Here is a 21524-nt window from a genome sequence, read left to right on the forward strand (position 1 = left end):
TCAGCAAAATCACTCATAAAGATATACATTTGTGCTTTTTTTTTTTTTTTTACATCTTAAAAGCATGAAATTAGACTAATCTGTCTTAAGTGTGATCTGATTAGTTTGATCAAAGCCACAGTCAAAGTTTATCTTTGTTAATGCAGCCCCATCTGAACTGTGTCTCATTGTTATAAAAATTAAGATTATACTGAGGTTCAGATGTTTTAACTCATAAAGTGTGTGTGTTTCCTGTTTCTTGTGTCTCGTGCACTTTCTAATTTGGCCTGTGTTTTACTGAGGCTGGCAGGGAGAGATAATTATAAACCAATAGTTCAAGGACAGGAGAGACAGGCCTGGGAAGTGTCATTTGGACAAGAAACATATGTTCATTACTGAGCAGAAAACCAAAAAAGGACCCTATCAGTGGGGAGGTGTCCGAGACAGCCCATTTAAAAAAATGGGGCTGTAAAAACCAACTGTTAGAGCTCATCAAGGAGCCTTTTCTCTGTAACCCTCTTTGTGTGTTGCACTGTTAAATGCTCCTTCTTGTATAAGAATAATAAATTAAACTTCCAGCAAAATTCAGTCTTCCTTATTCAAGGGTTTTTCTTTAAAAAATCCTGTAACACTCACCTTCTCATGTATGATTTCTCACTCGATTACAATCGGCAGATGTAATTTTAGAGCTAAATGCTAAAATCACACATCGACAATCACAGCACCCCGTGTCTGCTTTGCTTTCACACCGTAAACAAAGCACTACAGTTACAGACAGGCTTGGTCGGTCCGCTTGTTTGGTCCATACTGGAGTTTGAACTGAACTAACATGGTACAGTGTCTATATGTGAAAGGACCCTACAGCAATTAGTATTGCATTTCAAAAAAAGCTGGGTGACTGAGAAAATACAGAATTCAACTAGAAGAGCGCAGATCTCCACCTGTCTGGGGGGAACAGGGAGTGCAGGACAGGCTGTGTGTCCAGTGTGAGAGTTGTGGAATGAAGGGGAGATGGTGTGCAGGTTATGTCACGAAACACCAGGGATGTTCATTTTAAACAAAAGACTAACATGGCAGCTACTGTTGCAGAAACTAGATCCAAACTGAACTTGGTAAAAAAATGCAATATAAAAGCAATAAAGCAATAAAGGTTTTTTCAAAAGTCATCAATCACTGCAACCACAAAAGGGTCCTTGGGGGGGGGGATTAGCTGTGGACAGATACATGCATATTATGGGAGTGGTGTCTCTCCCTGCCTGGTACACACTGGATTGTAGCTCACTGTTGATGAGTTCCATATGAACCCATTTTGTGTAAATGTATGAAATAACATTATATCTACACACTTGTTACATTACTCTGGATGTACCAGAGAACACAATTTCCCAGCATCCACCGCTGCATCAGTGAGGGGGGAGGCTGAATATGGCTTCATGTTTACATCTTGAGGAAACATTCTTTGGCATTGCCCCACACTTGAATACCCTGCAGAGAGAGACAGAGAGAGAAGAGTGAAACACATTTTAAAGATGAACGTGGTTAAATAAAAGAAAGGTAAATTAAGTCAAAGTGTGGCTCTGTACCTTTTTGCACATGCTGATTTGCATGACAGCGTAGTTGATGAGCGCTTCCCGCAGATCTTTGTCTTTTTGCTCCTTAAAGCGCTGCATGTCCACCCACGCCTTTTCAACATGCTCTCTGCGGACAAAAACACATGAAATAAAGCATGGATGGTGAATGTTATGGAATTTTCTATCCTTAGGTTACACAAGGTCACGTGTGGGCCTTGAGGCCCTCGGCAGTAGTAGCTGTTTGGCTTTGCTTGAGAACAGCAGGTGCCAGTCTATCTCAACACTGTGGTGGCCAGGGTCGAAGAGACCTATTGCTGCTTTCCTAGTCAGAATAGATAGCTTGCCTTTGACATTCCAATCTGTGTAAACGGACATCTATGTCTCCAGACTAGAATATGTTGACAATAACACCTGCATGAATAAAAACATTCTCTTTGACCAATTCTGGACGTATAGTATTTGTGGTGTTATCTTGGGCTTTAAAGTCTGTCCACCAGCATGAGTTCAGCAGAATGTGAGACCGACTCAGGCACTTCTGATGAACTATGAGAGTGTCTCTAATTCTCCTTGTCCAAGCGTCAATAAATATTACAGTATAAGACATCAGAGGCTCCTGAACACTTTCTTCCTTCCTGACCTCACCATTGACCTTTGACTTCAATAATTTCTCCACAACAGTGAAGACATTCATGTGATGTTCTGCTCACCACACACACACACACTGAAAAATCTGCCAGCATTAAGCAGCGTCTGTGACTCACTCGCACTCAAGTGTTTTCTCCTTGACAGTCTCTTCACCCTCGGCTATCAGCTCCTCCAGCAGCTTCAGTCTGGCCTCTCTCTGCTCAGGTGCCTCTTGTCCAAAAAGCTTGTTGGTCATGCCTTTGAAGGAGAACGTCCGCACAATCTGAGGAGATGTACAAAGAAAACTATGTTAGTTTGAAAGTTGCTAAAAGGACAGGAAAGTATTTGAAGAGGTGCTGTATAAGCGACGGCGGTCACTGAGCTCTCAGTATGGAAGCTAAGGAATACACTGCTAGTTCCCTTTCTGATTGAAACTGATCCAAATTAAGAAGAAGTGACAATAACACAAACACATTGATCCAGGCAACAGTGGACCAGCAACTCCCGTATTCTGCCAGGTAAAACTGTGTTGTGACTGTATTTTCGGTAAAAGTGGTGAAAATATTCTCTCTTGGTGTTTACAATACAAAATCATCCTCAGGCTAACACAGGTGGAATAAAGGAATAAGTGTAGAACATGTACCCCTGTAGCCAGCTCCTCACGCTGTTGCTTCTTAGAGATGAGGTCCTGGGAGGCCATCTCAAGCTCAAACTGGGTCAATTCATGTTTCCTGCACACTGCTCTGCCAAAGCAAAGAGAAAATCATCATCTGTTCATGCTCTGAGACGAGCCTTCAGCACAGCAGAGGAACGGAAGTGCAATGTTTTAAATAGATGTGTGTATAAGTATGGATGGAATTCATCTCTAACAGCAGCCTGCATGACTGCTTATGTTAAAATGTCACGATGACATTGTGTGTGTTAAATACATTTGGTTTTAACTCTGTAAAGGTGGTTTGTAACTTAATGATCATGGGAAAATGTGGGTCCCAAGGTGAAACCAGTTGAGCATCACATCACTACAAGATGATACAAGATCTCATTGTTTTCTTTTCAGTACTTGGTCAACATTCAGCTCTGTGTGGGAGTGAAAGAGTGTGTGAATTCCACATCTACATCGGGCGGCTGTAGCTCAGGAGGTAGAGCAGGTCGTCCACTAATCAGATGATCGGTGGTTCGATCTCCAGCTCCTCCAGTCTACATGTCGAAGTGTCCTTGGGCAAGATACTGATCCCCAAATTGCTCCCTATAAGTCGCTTTAGATAAAAACGTCAGCTAAATGACTAAATGTACATCAGGCTTTCCTTTTCTCTAGATCAGACATGTCAAACTCAAGGCCCAGCCCACAAGATCATTTTATACGTCTATTATTAATGGCCCACCGGTAAATCACACTCCCACCACTCATACTACAAATTCCACAATGCACTGCAACAACCGCCGCACACGTCAGGATACTGCCATAAGTCAAGACCTGTGCACCACCCCCTCCCCCCACTGCTTCTGCAGTCAGTGGATAAACGCACAGCAACATTAAGCCCCCCAGAAAATGGCCAAACGAAAAGTTGACTTTCAGAACAGGGACTTTCTAAGCCCACTGGGTGAATCCAGTTCGAAATCCCTGCTCTAGATGCTCACTCGTATCAACATTTGGTTAGAGGAGCTGAAAAAGTGTACAAATGATCGTGAAGATGTGTTACCTCAGAGCTTCAGCATAGAAGAGATATTCTTTCATTTGGTCTGCATAATGTTCCTCTTCTTCTAAGATATCGTCTATTGAGGCAGCATACCTGCAAGTGTGTGTGACAACAAAACATTCCTCAGTCAGCTGGATGTGGCAGTAACAATCCTGTGTGTCCGGACTGAAATACTCACGCATCCATATGATGACCGGCGCTTTGCAGTCCATCTCCCATCTCTTTCTCTATGGCGCTCCACTCACTGCAGTGAACACATGGATGGACACACACACAGCTTTAAAACATGTCAGAGGTTTGTTTTCATTTTATTTCATGTGAATATATTTGTTTTAATAACGCGATGATGAGCACTTCATTTTTTAAAAACTGGGCTGTCTCGGACACCTCCCCACTGATACAGATAACATCACACCATCCTTTTTTGGTTTTCTGCTCAGTAATGAGCATTATGTTTTTATATCCAAATGGTACTCCCCTAGCCTGTCTCTCCTGACCTTGTACTGTTGATTTATAATTATCTCTCCCTGCCAGCCTCAGTAAATCACAGGCCAAATAACGAGACATGCAAAAGATAGGACACACACAAATACACTATATGAGTTAAAACATCTGAACCCCAGTATAGTCCTAATTTTTATAACAAATCCAGTCTTCCTTATTCAAGGGTTTTTCTTTAAAAAATTCCCATAACAAGGACTAACACTGAAATAAGTGAGAGAGTGTCAGGCGGTTCTTCCTCAACCAAGTCCGCCCCTTTCTTCCTTTTCTCACCCATGGACAAAGATAAGGAACCTGAAGCAGAGCCATGAATACTTTTATTTTTATCAGTCAGATCTGTCTAAAGTGTTTAAATGAATCAGTAACATGTGATTTCTATATATTTTGTCCAACTGTAGTCATTCTACCATGCACAATGGCTTAGATACAATTTTGGAAGCGAATACCATGTTTATCCATGGAGCCACACTGCCATCTACTGACCAGAGTTGGTAACAGCCTTGTAATTATGTCTATATGCCTCGAGACATCAGACATGATAAAACCATCAGGCCTGATCTGGATCTTCAGACAGTTTTTTCTAGGAGCTCCTCTATGACTCATACAGCCCACAGAGCAAATTCTATCTGCTGTTGTGATTAAGAGTTGATGTCAGATAGGGTTCTCATACTAGATCAGAAATTAAATGAACACAGTCTTCAATTGTTTGATTTTTTTCTCACTCAGCTGTTCATCACTAACCTTCATTTAGTCAGTTTAGTTTTTAGTCATGCACATGACACAAACCTAAAGACTCTGCCGTAGTTCCCGTGGACCTTGTAAACACCGTAGAGTCGATCGGCAACCCTCTAGAAGAAACACAGGAAATTCAAACTATAGTGGATATTTATGGATGAAGGACACAGAAGGCGTCAGGAGGATCTTTTTTTATTTATTCATATGCACAAAGAAATAATTTGTGCTCTATAAATGTCAAGTTACTTTAACAACAGGAGCTGAGATGACAAGTTGTCGTGGCTCCTTTGTTCAGTTAGAGGAGTAGTGTCAGCAGCAGGCTATCAGCTGTGTGTCACCCTTCTCACTATTTTTTTATAACAATACCTTAGCAACACTGTTGAGCTTCAGCTGCTACCTCTATGTAGCCTAATAACCAGGGGTTAACAAATACTCAAGTTACTGTAATTAAGTCATTTTTTGGGTATCTGTGGCTTTTTTTTTTTTTTTTTTTTTTTTTTTAAAGCAGCTACAATCCATTTTCTTCTCATGACAATGTGAAGGTCATTTCTTGTAGCAGTGAGGCTCCAGAGAATGATCTTTGCTCTCATAGAGTTGTTTTGGCTGCAGCAGGCTGATGTTTTCAGGGAAAAAGCTCTGATAAAGTCTCTGTACACAACCAGCTCAGCAGAAAACGACACACACAGTTAGAGACGAGCTGGTGAACACAGTGTAGGATTCAGCAGCAGAATATTAGACTGACATTAATCAGGGAGATAGAATTGTGCTCAACAATGACAGATTTTAAGCAAACATGAATTAATTCTGTGTGTGTGTGTGTGTGTGTGTGTCTGAGAGAGAGAGACAGGTAGAAAGAGAGACTTACTGCTCGTGCTCGGAGCAGCTGAGATGTGTGAGACTGCAGCTCATCGCTGTAGTGTTTCATTTCCATGAAGCGTCTGAGTGAGAAAATAAAGACACATATACAGAAGACAGTGATTAAACTGTAGATCGATTTATTCATCCTTAACTTTTCTTTTCATCTCGTGGATCTAGAGCCGCTACGATTTTCCAATTGCTGTATCTTTATCAGAGGTCGACCAATGGTGGATTTTTAAAGGCTGATATAATGATAGTTTGGAGCAAAAAAAGCTGATAAACTGGCATTTATTTACCCTCAAAGTCAGTGATTCCACTTCAGGGTTATTATTATGATACCGAATTATGCAGTCAGTGCTCAATAAAAAGTAAGAAAGTAAGAAGCAAACCGAAATACTCAGCTTGAGTATGTTTTGAGGATACAACCATGTAAATCTACATTTCCTGTTTTACCTCCTGTAGTCCAGCCTGTGCGCTGCTATCATCTCCAGGCAATGACCGGCCTGGGAGCCTGGTGGTTTGATGGTGAGTCATTAAGTTACATGTAGAGGAGTTGGAGAATAATGTGATTCTGTAGAACAAGCATGAATTGTGGACTTTTTGGGCTGTCGACCATCACTTTCAGGATGGACTGGGCCTTTTCCACCTTTTCTGGTTTATAACCAAGGTGTCTGCACATAGATGCCTAGTTACATACTAACATTAGTACTATTATATACAAATGGTATACATTGAGATACTTGTCTGTGTCTGTTACTTTGATCCATATGGACTTTGAGATTATTTGGATAAGGGTACTGGAGAGCCGCCATCCTGGCGTCACAGTCAGGTTTGTTTAAGGCACTGTAGTATATTCGGTGGTGATGCAGTTGAAGATGTTTGAAGAGAAACTCCGCCGACACTGTCTTAGTCGTATAACAAGTTTATTACAACAAGTTCAGTATCGTAGCAAGTAAAGCGTTACTTGGAGAGCTCCTGGCCAAATGATGAGAGACTCTCTTGATCTATGTGTTATAAACCCTTATATACGGTGGAGGTTATACAGTACAATACAATACAATACATGAAATCTCTCCCTTAACCACGTCAAAGGAAACACACACAGGAAAAAACACTGTATGGGACTTGAGAACCCTTTCTTACATGACTCTCTTACCATATTTTACAACACAATCATCAACACTCCTGACAGCTCTTTGGTTCTTTGGTACCCCTATCCAAATATACTTAAAGTCAGGATGGGCCAAAATAACAGCTAGCAGGCCAAACAATTATCTTGATGTAAATCATATATATGTAATAGTACAAGCATTAGGATATAACTATGCATCTATGTGCAAACACCTCAGCACATTGTCAAGTTTGATAATGTATGTATTAAGTGTGTTAATCCATGTAATACAATTTATGTTAACAGAGTCATGTGGAAAGTAACCAGGGAGAGTGTGTTAATCATCCTGGGAGAGGGGCCTCTCTTTTTCTCTCTTTTTACACAAGAGTTATACTGTTGTTTACTTTGACTGCATGTCTTGGAAGCATAACCTCCATTGTATATAAAGGCTTGCCCCGCATAGTTCGGGAGAGTCTCATCATTCGGCCAGGGGCTCTCCAAGTAACATTTTACTTGCTACGATACTGAACTTATTGTAATAAATTTGTTATACAACTACGACAGTGTCAGCGGAGATTTTCCTCAAACATCTTCAACTGCATCGCCACAAACACAACACTGTGTGTGATAAAGCGACGTGTTCTTACAGGCGCGATCGCTACAGTACGTCTCCGCATGACTCCAGTAACGATTCACTTATTAACCAGCTAAACCGAGAGATCAGTCGACCTTTAACCTTTATTCTGATAATTTAATCATTTTTTAAGTATAAATGTGAAAAATTTGTTGATTTGGTTTTTTATATGTGAGCTTGGGATTTGGTAACAGGTAATACATTTTACCAACAAAAAGTAATACAACACAAACGTACCTACAAACACTTAAGCTCACATTTTATTACATCTTAGTTCTTACACCAGCAGGAATAAACACACAGCCAACTATAAAATAAAACTCTTAATGGTAAATTTTCCCTCTTACGGTGTGTTTAGTAAACACTAACTTACTTATCTGGATTTCTCACCCTGAAGGTGGCACTGAGAGCTCTCAGCCTGGAATCTGCCTGCAACAGAAGCAACAGGAGGTGGTCAAAGCTTTGTGAACACGTAAACATCTTTAAGAATAAAGAGGCAAAAGCTTCACTACCTTTGCCTGAAATCCTGTTTCATACACCACTTCCTTCCAGCCATGTTCCTGCCACACACAGCGGTAAAACAAGTTATTCAATGAGCCACTGATCTCTAAATGATGAGCGTGTGTGTCCCCCGAGCTGCAGCATGTACCTCAGTGAGGAAGTGGTAGAGGATCTGGTCATTGGAGAGGACTGGATGTGACGCCACGCGAAGTAGAAAGTTCTCCAGCCCGACCCGGCGGCGTTCCACAAAGTCTGGGTCCATGTTGTCTGCAGACAGCTTGTGCCACACGAACTCTGCCTGCACGCAAGAGAACAAACATTCAAGTTCTGGGAAGCCTTTGTGATAAGCTCCTTTTGTCTTATTTTGTCATTTTTAATATTTCGATGTTGGGCTACAATATAAACAGTCTTTAGGAAATTCTGGGAGGCCCTGCTAATATTTAGATAAAATGAGCAGACTGTGCGCACGTTAGCCTGATTCTCTGTAAGATGAAAAAGTTCTGACTTACTGAACTTTCTGTCATCAACAATGACACACACAAAAACTGTTGGGCAGATATTGTGTAGTCTGATCCTGCATCAGTTAAGCTGTTGCGGAAGTATTAGTAGAGAGGAAGTAGGAGGAAGGAGAGAAGTAGTGAGTTCAGTGGTGAAACTAACTAGTTACACAGTAACAGTTATTGTTGACTTTAACCTGTTTAAAGCAAATGTTTGCTTGTTTCTTCATTCATGGATGAGGACAATGGATTACTGATTGCTTTCAAATTGCTATATGACTTCTCATTATTATCTGGCAGCTGGTCTGTTCAAATAATAACTCTAAATCGAAAATGAGCAAGATTTCCAGCTCGTTGATAATGATTGTTTTGCCGCCATCTCTACCACGTCATCCAATCACGATGTGTTAATGTGTTACATCATCTGTACAGCAGGGCCCCATGCACATCTGGCAGTCTGAGCACATCTGGTACCTACACAGGAAGCCAGTGAGGCCCTGTACTGTCATTACATTAGACTTTTCAAGGCTGAATCCTTTGAGTATCACTGAGCAGGAAAGCAGGGCAGCTCACCCTCTTCTCAGGCAGAGGGGGGACCACGATGTACGGATAGGTGACTATCAGGTAGTTCCGCAGCAGTTCAAACTCGCTGTATCGCCTCCACAGAGCGTCGGGGGCTGGGTTACGACCTTCAACGACTGCATCCATCGGCCTTTAAAGATTGAACCACAGTGACAAACAGAAAACCGATGAGACGCGTAGCTGAAACAAGGAAGGACGGGCGAATGCACCCACAGCACTTCCTCTTGGATGCCTGATGCCTCTCACCGCGTTTCGATGAGGTACACGGTGAACGTCTCCTGCATGTTCACTGCATTCTTGCCACTCCTCTTCTCAGCCTCGGCGACGCAGATCTCCATCCTGCGGAGGAGCGTGGAGCCCTCCTCCACCATCTGAAACCAAACACATCACACACAGTGTCATGAGCGACCTCTGAAAACAAAACAGCTCTCTGACACACAGCTGTGTCATTGTTCCCACCCGCCTGCTCATTCCTGGCCCTGTCCATCTGAACTAACTCATGAAACACTGTTAATAAAGCAAACTAACGTTGGCATGGAGATAACAGCAAACTGCTGACTCATACATGACCTCAGTGCAGACAGACTGACGTTAGCTTCATGTGATTATATATGTTTATGTGGAGCTAACATTAGCTCGTCGAGCTAGCTCTGTCCTGTGAGCTGTTTGTTGCCCTGTCAACAAACAGCCACAGTGTGACGTCAACAAACAGACAACAAAAACAACAAACACAAACGCTGCTGTCTCACCGTGTTGTTTAGGCTGCCGGTCCCGTCTGCAGCTGTGTGGTCTGACTCGTCGTCAGTAGCCACCGACTCTTCCTTCCCATCCTCCGCCATCCTCCTCTTTCCTCCTGATGTTGTTGATTGAGCCAGGACGCATGCGCAGAGCGTCGCATCATCGCATCAAGGACCAGTGTTGGCACCTAGCGGTGTAGTTGCTCCTCACTTCATGGCTGCGTTCAAATTCAATTTAAAATCATTTCTTTAGCATTATAAACGTTATGATATTTTGATTAATGGATATATTATATTTGTAAAACTTTCCTTGAGTCGATAAATTTATTTTAAAAGTGTAGTAGTGTTTAGTTTGTTTCCATATCTGCCATATTCTGTAAATAGACCCCCTAAATCTTACACACCTTTAAGCTATAATGAATGGCTGCATAGATTAGACAGGTTTACCTTATGTCATACATTCAAATATATAAAGCTATCACACTGATCTCATGACATCACACCTTTGAAGTTAGGTAAGTTTGTTGTGCAACAGGAAGGTTACAACTATAGCTGCATGCAGTGGAAGGTGTTTCTATAGCGCAGAATCGTTCATTAAAGTTATTTGAAACAACAGCCACAGGTATTTTGATGCACAGGTGAGAGGGAATAGAAAAATGGTGTCTGATATAACCTCTGCAGAGGCACGTTTATGTATGTTTTTGTGATCTCTGTGTTGTTGAGGACACATTTAATTTTGTCCTTTATTACCTTGTGAAAATATTCTGCTGAAGAATCCTAAATTTTTTTGTTATCCAAAAACATTATTATTTTGGTGAGACAGGTGGTCAGAGACCACTGTATTCATGATAATAGGGCATTCCTGTCATGTAAATTAGTTTTTTAAAGTGCTCTTGGTTGTATCTCCATCTGGTGCAGGGCAGTCAAAAAAAACAAAAAACAAAAAACCTACCAATTCAAAAATGTTTAATCTCTAAATATTACAGTTTCATTTACATTACTTTACATTCAAGTGATAAGAGACATCAAAAGGTTTACAAGTTGAAGGTCAGACCATGTACTCTGATAAGACTGGGTGCACCCTTAAGATCATCACAGCTAACATCAGTTGTTTCATTTTGGCAAATTAAAGGTCCAGTGTGTAGGATTCAGTAGCATCTAGTGGTGAAGTTGCAGATTGCAATCAATCAAATGAATACCCCTCATGTCACTATGTTTGATACAAATATAAAATATAACGATTAAACACTAAACATAGTCGGGCTATGGTCTGTCGTTGGCTTTGTGAAAAAACTAGTCTTTGGTACAGTAATTTGTTTCAATATATCGAGTTATACTGTTTAGTCTTTGACATCATCTCAGTTAAAGGACACTTTAGTTTATTACTAATTTTATTCTTATTTTTGTCATTTCTATTATCAAAGCCACTGAGGGAATACTGGTCAGATGAGGGGAAAAATGCTAACTTCCCTTTCTGGCAAGATTAAGTTTGTCAAGACATGAGGCTGGCAGTTGCTGCAGGAAGCACCAGGAAGTTGCACCATTTCACCTAAAAAGCCATCATATGGCACCTGGAGAGGTCACACAACTGTGAAAAATCAACAGACATGTTTAAAAAGACAGATAGAAAAAGAGAGAGACATTGTGGAGAGACAAAGAAATCTGAAATGAGTATTTTTTAAACAAACAGGTAGGTCGCGTTGTAGTGACACATGAAAAATAGACACATTTCTGAAAACACATCTATGATCCTAAGTACACTGTCTTCCAGAGCACTCATTAAAATATTCATACAATAATATACTTGGTGCTCCTGGGATTGGCTGTCAAATTCAGATTTTTTACTACCAGTCGATTCACCAGCTCCTCGCAAAGAGAGTGGAAACTCTAACCACATCATTATTAAAGTGCAGGTGATCCTGAATCATCTTATTGCTGTCCATGGCTGTGAGATTCATCCTCTGAGCCGACCAAGAAACAGACTTGTTGCGGAGAGGATGGGGCGATGTGGGGACGATGGTCAGAGGAAGAGGAGGTAGATTTGTGGGTCTCCCAGTAGCTGCCGTGGAGGTCTAAGGAGGAAAGAGCAGGCAGGTTGTCTCTGTGCATGGGTTTGTCACACTCCATAGGTAGAGGGGGTGCGCTCAAGCATTTCCTCAGGCACGGCTCACTGTGAAGTCAATTACACAGGTGTTTAAGAGTTTGTTTCACAAGATTCCTGCACTGAATCAATGGGCAACGAAGTTAAAACAGAAAATTGATCCCTTCAGAAATACTGATCAGACTTAAAAAAGGTCCTTTGTCACCGGAACTCTCAGGAGCAAGGCTTAAAGTCTTAAAGGCTTCAAACAAACTGGGAAACAAAAGGGATAGAGGTAGATGTGTGAAGAATGAAAAATGGAAGACTGAGAGAACACACTGCTAGCTAATCTCCCCATAAAATGAGCATTACTGTTGGATTCCTGAACGTTACTAAAATTGCCAGATGCGACCTCGCATGATTTTGCTGTCGGAAATGGTGTTTTAAAAGCTATCGGATGATCATATAAGCACTTCGTTTGAAGCATTCTGAGGCCTTTACGGATGCCTCTAACTCATTACATCATTCGGATGAACTTCCTTACACTCCACGCAATATGTAAAATATATAATTCTTCTGGATATTACCATGACTGAACCTGAACGCTGCATGCACTTTATAGAAAATCATCTGTTACCTCATAGAGTTGGCTGGTTCTCCTTTCCAGGCCTGTCGGTACACATCACCTGCCACCCCAAACAACCAGCTCACATCAGCTGGCACCTCTGGAATCCACTCCACAAACCTGAAACAGCAGAGATGATTGTATATGAACAAGCACTAGACTGATGTTTAACACCACAACAGACGACTGGGTCATAGACCTGACTCTTGCCACTCGGTAGAAATCTAGTTCTATGTTGTACTCACCTTTGAGCCACTGAGTAGGCCGACTGCACAGGAAGTGTGTATGGCATGAGCATGTAGGAGGCCACTCTCATTGGCAGCATACCGGACACCTTGGCATACAATCCAGGTTTGTCTTGGCAGGCCTCACAGAACACTGACAGACAGGCAGAGGAGGACCAGAAAGAAATGCATGTTACACACCTGTTTAAAGAGGCATTACTGAATAATCTGTAATCTTTACAAAAATCAGTATGAACCACAAAAACCTGGCTCAAACATGTCTTCTGGGATGAAACTCCACCTTTCTTGATGGGCATGGGCAGAACGATCTGCTCGTCCAGCCACCAGTGGCGTTTACGCAGAAGGTGGAGCCTCCGGAGAACCCAATCTTTGGTGGATTCCGGGTGCTTACAGCAGCAGTTGGGCGGGCTCTCCGCAAGAGCGAGGCCCGAGGTTGGACGCTCCAGCATCAGCAGTTCTGGCACCACAAAACATGACATCAGTGACACAGTCCAAAGGTAAACAGGCTAGAGGCTGGTAGGGCTGTATCGTAGCTAGGTCACCATGGAAACACAGTAGTAGAATACTTACTGTTCTCTTCAAGGAAGCGTAGAGCATCCTTATAGCCACTCTGACACATTTCAGCCAGAACCTGTGGACAGGAAGACAGGATCATAACATAAAAATAGGCATTTATCTTCACATGTGTGTATTTAGTGCAGGGGTGGGAGTCATAATTAGCCTAGCTTAGCATAAAGATGGGAGGCAGGGGGAGTCAAGCTGAGCGCTTCCTAACAGCTCTATAGATCATTCATTAACAAACTGTATCATGTTTGTTGGAAGGTGTGTAGGATTTAATGGCATCTCGCGGTGTAGTTGCAGATTGCAACCCCCTCCTCTCACCCTGTCCTTCATCGTGTGAAGGGGAAACTATGGTGGCCATGAATCATGTAAAAATCTATCTAGAGCCAGCGTTTGGTTTGTCTGTTCTGGGCTACTGTAGAAACATGGTGGACTCCATGGTAGAGGGCCTGCTGTGTTTGTAGATATAAAATACTCATTCTAAGGTAACTAAAACATAAAGATTGTTTTCAGGTGATTATACACTAATGTGAACATATTCAATTAAATGTTATATTCTATATATATTCTAAATATTCTAAGCTGATAGCATCCTGGCTCCGGCTCTAATCTATGGAAGATATAAGATAACAAAAAATACAATACAAATGTGTATTTCCATTTCATATAAGCAATTACTTAATTAAAAGAAAAACAATGAAAAAATGTGGAGCTTTTATGAGGTTTTCATTACTTTTTGACAGTTATAAATATTTCTTTATTTGTATTTACCTATGTTAATATTTAGAATATATTTCTAGAACTATTCAGAATATTTGTAAAATCTGGTTACATTCCCTGATTCCCTAAGTTCATGCAAGTTCAGATACATCTATCCTGTCACAGTCATGATGATTGTATGACTGTGGTCAGTTTGTTATATTGCATAACAGTATTTGACATCAGCAGAGGTGCTCACAGCTAATCCACTGGCTGCAATGGTCAGAGCAGATGATCAAACTACACAGAGTTCTCTGCTTTATTTGACATTTCAACACAGAACCTGACTGTGTATACTAACAAGGTAACATTGAGTTATTGCCTCAAGCGTGTATATGTCGGCTTATTTGTCAGGTGACATGGTACGGACAGGTTATTTCTCTCTCTCTCTAGGAATGTGGTAAGAACACACATTCCTCGCAATTACATAACTGCTGGAACCAGACGACAGCACGCATGCACATGTGAGGCGTCGGGCAAACAAGGTCAAAGCTCACCGCATCTTAAAAGTTACCTAACAGTTATCAGAGCGATGGGGAATAACACAGGATAAAGAGAGTGACAGCAGGCAAAAACAGGAGCAGAAGGTACATCCAGATAACTACTTCCTGTCCTGACAGGTAAAGGGAGTGGAGGAGGATTAAGAAGGGAGAGGGCCAAAATATCACGGAGAGTAAAGGTTCTGAACGAAGACATGTCAAGCAGAAGTTATCTCCACATGAAATAGGGCTGTCATTTCAGATTATTACTTCACAATTACAGAAGTAATCATGATAATGATATTGTGAAAACTATTAAAAAGTTGAACAGTCAGCAGAGCCCTGACTGAGCTTGAGGCTTACAGGGGAGCAGCAATGAGAGCTGGAGCATGAAGAGCTGTGAAGTGTCTTCTAGTTAAAGGTCGAGTTGTGTTTTGTACCAGCTGAAGGCCTGAGATAGTTTTTGGCTAAACCTGTTTACAGTGGACAAAAGAACCAGTTAAAGCACAACACTGATGGGTTATACCCCCATAAATCTCTTTGGCTGTGTTGAGTATTCTATTTTTTTCATCAGCTGGTTGCTAACTAAAATCCACAGATCCACAACACAATGACTGTGTTTACATGTACAAAATATTCCAGTCTTTGCCCTTTTTTCCAAAAAAGACACAATTCTTACTGAGCTATTTAGAGGTTACATGAAAATTAATATTCTACAAATATTCACATTCACATATGGACAAGCATACTTTAATTAAAGGTCAGACTTGCGATATCTAAGTCCTTCATAGTGTTTAAATGTGTTTGTCCTTCCGACTAGAAATGTGGACCCTTTCTTTTGTGCTTAACAAACTGTTAACTGGTTGGTTTGTTTATAGCGCACAGAGCTGACTGTAAACACAGAATAATATATGTACATCCCCTCTTAATTGGAAAATTGTACTTTCAGTTTTAGGCCTCAGTAGGAATATCCAGAATATGCTGTTTACATGAACAGTATCAAAAAAAGTACCAGGAAGTTCTAAAGTTGTTACATAGTAGAGTGGATCTGTTGATTGCAGAGGAATCTTTTAAACGAAGGCTGAAATTCTGGTGTCATGCCCAAAGTCACCGCTCACACTGATGACTCACACCAAACTGGCTCTAAGCCAACAGGTACACAATGTACAGACTCCACAGATAACATGTACATACAGACCTATATGTACACACTTTATGTTTACATAAAAGTATCATGACATTGTCAAATGTGGTATAAAGTGGAAAGTGAGTTTTAATGTAATCACTGAGCTAAAAGAGGGTGCAGTGCTAATGGGAACTGCACCATCTACGCCACAAGTGAAACCTCCCTCTGATGCTAAAGCACTAACAGTACCTACCTTGGGTTCTGGTGGAAACAGGGCCCTGCTGAGGCGGTACATGTTGCCGAGGTTCATCTGGATGCTGGTGTTGGTGAAGCGCAGCTCGTGGAAGCTGGTGGAGTTGTCACGGGGACAGATGTCGCTCTCGCCGGAGAAAGGGGAGATGGTGATGGTGTTCTTCAACTCCGACTGCGGCAGGTTGTCGCTGATCCCTCCGTCCACGTAACGCTAAAGACACAGGAGGGTTTGTTGATGGATATTTTCATGTCTGTTACAGAACAGGTTTCATTAAAGCATGATGAACTGTGCTATGATAATGGGGTCAGACTCTAGACAAAGCTATCCACATACTAACCAAACACTCTTTACCAAAACAAGAATGTGGCACATCTCTCAAGCAGACATATTTGTGTGTGTGTGTGTGTGAGCGGCAGACTTTATCCATCTCATGTATATAATGAAAAATCAGTTCCACTTCAGATTTGTCCTCTGGAACATTGGAAAAAATCAAAGGACGACTTTTCTCATGTAAGGAGCTTAAAATGTCACAGAGAAGGAATTAACCTTATTCTAAGCTTGGCAGAGATGCTGCCAGCCGGGTGAAAAATGTTGCCTCTGTGAGGAACAATCAGCAGGACAGAACTGAGGCCAGTGAGAAAATAGAGGTCGGGATCATTCATTGTGCGGCAAAGCATTTAAACACATATTTTGACTCTTAAATGACTGAACTTCTTATTGTAATACTGGATTTACTCCATAAGCGTTGGAGCATTAACATTTTGGGGTATGTGCCTGTCACTGTGAGCCAGTAAAGCCCTTTGAAACACTGGATGTTATGTTTGGCTAGACATCGGAGCCGTCGAGTCCAGACTGAAATCTCACAACAATTCTTTCATTTATAACCAAATACCCTCAAAATGAATGATATCAGCCTTAGCTGTACTTTGTGTTAAGCACTAATTCTGGTACCAATTACTAGACATCTAACACAATAATCTGTGACCATGAATGCCGTGTGATTGGTACATTACAGCTGGCTAACATCAGCATGACAGCATTGTCACTGTGAGCATGTTAGCACGCTGTGGTCAGTATATTGCCGTTGGCCCTGTTGAAATGAACAGGAAAACGTGTGATTTCATTGCAGTGCCTGAATTAGTTTGAATTTGCTCAAAATTGGCTTTTAGTTCTGTTCCAACTGTAAGATGTCCAACTCAAAATATAACCCAGTCATGATTGGCTGTAACTGTCAAACATCAATATCTGTATTGACATTGAAAATCCAGTATCTTCATTCTGCCTGTGTCTAGTTTTTCTTGGATGTGAGGAACTTTCGGGAACGTATTTTTCAAGTCCTGAAATTTTCTTGGAGGATTTCAGGAAAGAGAAAGTGTAAATTCCTACAACAATTAAAAATGTTCCAATGTTCTGAATAAAGTACCAGAAAGTTATTAGGTTTTAAGTATCTTTTAATTTCCAGAGGAATTTTAAAAACAAAGACTGAAATTCTAAACTAATTCAATGGAATTTAAACCCAAGTAAATATACAGTTCTTCTAAGAAACATGTATCTATTTAATTGTATGCTTGGCTGTTATATAGAATAAAACTTATTAACTTTTTTTGCTACATATCAGTTCCTTTCTAGGAAATTATCAGAAACTTGCAAAGGTTATCCACAAGGTGTCATGCCTCAAGTTTGTACACTCATGTTTATGAGTCACTAAACTGGCTCTGAGCCAACAGGCAGTACAGGCAGCAGAAAGAACACAATGTACAGAACCTGCAGATAGATAGATAACACCTGCAAACACAGGGTTATCATATATACATACAGACCTATATCTGTGCATATTCTATGTTATTGTGGCATGTACTAAACGGCAGCAGTTGATTGGAGACACCGTGTTCCCTGCAATGTTCTGACATTGAACTTTGGCAACAAGACTGAGACAACAGGCTCTATTCAGGCTGAAAGACCTCCACAAAGAGGGTGTCTGTCTTTATTCGCCACAGTGATTTACTCTGGGACTGGAGCTTTATTGTCTGGGTGTTGATCCACACTAAAAACTACTATTTTCATCTACTTACACACGCACTGTAAATAACTACATTTGTTCAACTGTTGCATTTTGAAGCAGAAACTTTCATCTATCTTTATATCTTGTATTTATTCTGTATGATTATTTTGACATTTTAACTGCTGACCTTTTAAGGGTCACTATAACTGATTAGAGTAAAAAATATTGTGTGATACCGTGAAACCGTGATATATATATTTTTTTAGTCATCGACACTCAGTGCGCGATGATGCTGTGTTATTCTACTTGTTAAAAATAAATCACACTCAGATAACGTGTGTAGCTGAACTTGAACTATGTGTGTGTGTGACTGTGATTCAGTCACATTCATGTCAGTGAGCCTTGCAAACACTAAACACTTGTCAGCACTTTCACTTCAACCGAAACTTCAGCAGCGATCAACTTTCCACTGACGATGTTCAGACATGATCACACCTCAAACAACCTAAACTGACACCACGTTTGTGAACTCCGTTAAGAAAGAATCTCATGGCTGCATTTTTATCAAAAGCATCATCAGGTTTATCTGTCTTCATTGCGACCTTTGACCTTTGTATTTTGTTATGACTTCATCTGAATCAGGCCTGACTGACATACTGTAGTTATGACTGTGTGTGAAACAGAGGATAAGAAGGAAATAGTCTGATAAGTGTACAGTGGCACACACAGACATGATCTGTCGATTTGAATTAGATCATTGTCAAAGTCCAATAACAGCTGATAAGTCAAAGTGAAAGAAATGTTGGTATCAGAAAACTGCAGCTTGAATGATTACCTAAACATACTGATGACTGATTCTGATGACCCAAAGGCAAATGATCTTTAATAACAGACCATGGTGTACTTTTAATACTTCCACATTCACTCACACGGCTTTCCTGTTCAGCTGCTTGTTGCCACATTTTTCTAAAACCAGCATGTGTGATTTCTGTCTTTCTACACACTTCCTTGTTTCATCACACGCTTCCAAACAAACACTTTTGATTACATGTACTGAAGCAAACAGTGTAAGGAGGAAAGGAGAAGATGCAAACATTGTGCATCCCATAAGGGGAACCAAAGCTAAACAGACACCTACCACTCCTCTGAAGGATGGAGGGATGAGCCCGCAGTAGATGGGAATGAAAGAGCTACAGACCAGCGCCTGTGGACAGAGCGTTAGAGAGTTAGACCAGAGGAAATCCCTTTAATGTCGTTTGCGTTAAAGGTTTGTCCGAGATAACCATGTCACCTGGATGAGCTCCTCTTTGGAGTTAAACTCCGACACCAGTATGTTCTCCCCGTCAGACACTCTGGTCAGCGAAACACAGAGCCGCCCAGAGGCCAGGACATGAGCGTCAGAGGGCAGGTCACGATTCAGGCCAGACTTTATCACCTTGACCAGGTTGAAGGAAGGGTGAAGGGGGCCCAGGTTCCTCTTCCTGGCCTCCTTTGCCACCTCGATCACATCTTCACAACATTTAGCTGAAAATGAGACAGAGAAAGGAGTTAGGGGATTGGACTTTAAAGACACACCTGCAGTAAAGACTCCCTGTGATCAACTTTCAAGTGTCAACCTGCGACTGGATCAATATTCACTAAAGTTATCAGGAGTCAGTAACCAACAGTGACCTCTGCAAGCCTCTTCCAAGTGTTGAGCTTATTGTTGGTCGATCTGCACTATAGAAGTCTGCTGATATCAGCCCTCGTGTTTGCTTATTCGAGAAAGAGAACTCTAAAGGGCGAGTCTGACATTTGTCAATGAGAGCTACTAACAGTCTATATCAGCTCTGTACTTTTAACCTGATTGCACACACGTTATATCTAATCTCTACAGATATTATAAACCATCCAAATTATGAACACTCACATGTAGATGTAACTGAATCAATTTATGCTGGAAGAAGATATATTACAGATGTGTTTATTACACACACACACACATCAGCTTGTGTGAATTATGTGATTAATCTCATTTTACTGTTTTTATTATAATGACTTAAGAAAGTCCAGAAATGCTCAGAAGTTGTGCATTTGTTTCTAGAGCTTGAAAAATGTCAGGATGGTTTATTTGTTCAGTCATATTTGTAGTTTATGTTATTATTCTTTTGTTTCTTTTATTTCTTTTTGTTATTCTAGAGTTTCAGCTCTCTCTCTCTCTAAATAAAAGAGTCTTTTAAGTCTGTTGGGCTGGACATATTACTCATAAATGACACAATAATAAACCATAATCAGTAAATTAAGAACAACAATGATTTTCCTTGCCACTGTCACCAAGTGCTTCCTCATGGTTGGAATTGTTGGGTCTCTGTAGACTATATTATAAACATTATCATATGGAGTGTTGTGATTTGATGCGATATAAATAAAATGTTAAACTTTTAAATTAATGTGCACATTTTTATTTGTATAACTACATGCTGATAACATTCAAGCTAGTTTTGGTTTCATATTTGAAAAACTGAAAATACATTTATGACATATTCTATGTATTTCCACAGTCAGAAAAAAACACATTTAGATCAATTTTGAAAATAAGAATAATAAGAAATGTTATATTTATTTTTTTAAAGTAACTAAAATATTACATATTAATATTGAAATTAGGGGAGTTCAACAAATAAAATGACCACAAATTTATAAAAACTGTACTTTTTTTGTACTAAGAAAAAATATTAGGAATTATATTAATTATATTATTAATAAGAATACAGGACTGTATTGTCCAGGCTACCGAGCCAGAGCGGTGTATCTTACTTATGGATGCCTGGCTGGCGAGCACCGAGGCGGTCAGAGCACCAGCAGAGGCCCCGTACAGCTTAGTGGCCCCTCGGACGAGGTACGGCGCTTTCTCCAGTAGACAGCTGGCAACTCCGATGTGGTAAATCCCCAGGAACCCACACCCGGCGAAAGACAGGTTCCAGCCTCCGTTTAGGTCGAACATGGCGGGGCATTCCCGAGTTTCGCTGCGGCTGAGGCGAAGTCACACCTGCCCGGCTCAGCGGAGAGAAGCCGACTGGAGGGACGGACCGGTCAACATGCGAGTCTATAGAGGAGGGACGGGGAGGACCATGACAGTGATGCTTTCAGGTGCTGTCAGAACTCTGAGAACGCCAACATGAGCTGTACTATACTGCGGAGGAAATGGGTTAGATTGAATATACGGTGTGAAAAAAACAAGTGTCACTGCGGTGTTATGTTGGATATACACATTTGAGAAGCTAGCAAATGTGTGGTTTTAAGTGTGTTCTCTGTATTTCTAGAACTGGACATTAAAAAACTCCTTCCACGTGAATCTGAATTTGAATGTTCCGGTGGTGTCGTTTAC

General features: G+C 40.9%; 2 protein-coding genes across 2 annotated transcripts; both read right to left on the bottom strand.

Annotated features, from left to right (window-relative positions):
- Positions 1-913: 913 nt before the first annotated feature.
- Positions 914-10179, bottom strand: LOC104927306 (sorting nexin-4). Its single transcript, XM_027272067.1, has 14 exons — positions 10040-10179; positions 9537-9661; positions 9282-9420; positions 8360-8509; positions 8223-8270; positions 8084-8139; positions 5973-6045; positions 5159-5220; positions 4050-4115; positions 3875-3964; positions 2818-2917; positions 2312-2457; positions 1563-1677; positions 914-1464 (listed from the first exon to the last, which is right to left on the bottom strand). The coding sequence occupies exons 1-14, from the start codon at positions 10127-10129 to the stop codon at positions 1417-1419; spliced, it is 1308 nt and encodes a 435-aa protein (XP_027127868.1). The 5' UTR covers positions 10130-10179; the 3' UTR covers positions 914-1416.
- Positions 10180-10974: 795 nt separating this feature from the next.
- pnpla3 (patatin-like phospholipase domain containing 3) lies at positions 10975-21230 on the bottom strand. Its single transcript, XM_010741340.3, has 9 exons — positions 20954-21230; positions 19449-19681; positions 19296-19361; positions 16156-16365; positions 13548-13608; positions 13258-13434; positions 12978-13110; positions 12745-12852; positions 10975-12197 (listed from the first exon to the last, which is right to left on the bottom strand). The coding sequence occupies exons 1-9, from the start codon at positions 21138-21140 to the stop codon at positions 11957-11959; spliced, it is 1416 nt and encodes a 471-aa protein (XP_010739642.3). The 5' UTR covers positions 21141-21230; the 3' UTR covers positions 10975-11956.
- Positions 21231-21524: the final 294 nt, after the last annotated feature.

The sequence above is a fragment of the Larimichthys crocea genome, chromosome XX, assembly GCF_000972845.2.
Source record: "Larimichthys crocea isolate SSNF chromosome XX, L_crocea_2.0, whole genome shotgun sequence".
NCBI classification, from domain to species: domain Eukaryota; kingdom Metazoa; phylum Chordata; class Actinopteri; family Sciaenidae; genus Larimichthys; species Larimichthys crocea.

What these genes read in the sequence shown, in the direction of transcription:
- LOC104927306 (XM_027272067.1), bottom strand. Translation starts at nt 10,129, where the DNA reads ATGGCGGAGGATGGGAAGGAAGAGTCGGTGGCTACTGACGACGAGTCA. An exon ending in AGCTGCTCCGAGCACGAGCA is followed by an intron (nt 5,221 to 5,972) that starts GTAAGTCTCTCT and finishes TGTTTCTTCTAG; the next exon opens with AGGGTTGCCGATCGACTCTA. An exon ending in GAGAAAACACTTGAGTGCGA is followed by an intron (nt 1,678 to 2,311) that starts GTGAGTCACAGA and finishes TTTTGTCCGCAG; the next exon opens with AGAGCATGTTGAAAAGGCGT.
- pnpla3 (XM_010741340.3), bottom strand. Translation starts at nt 21,140, where the DNA reads ATGTTCGACCTAAACGGAGGCTGGAACCTGTCTTTCGCCGGGTGTGGG. An exon ending in GCCCATGCCCATCAAGAAAG is followed by an intron (nt 13,111 to 13,257) that starts GTGGAGTTTCAT and finishes CCTGTCTGTCAG; the next exon opens with TGTTCTGTGAGGCCTGCCAA. An exon ending in GCCTACTCAGTGGCTCAAAG is followed by an intron (nt 12,853 to 12,977) that starts GTGAGTACAACA and finishes CTGCTGTTTCAG; the next exon opens with GTTTGTGGAGTGGATTCCAG.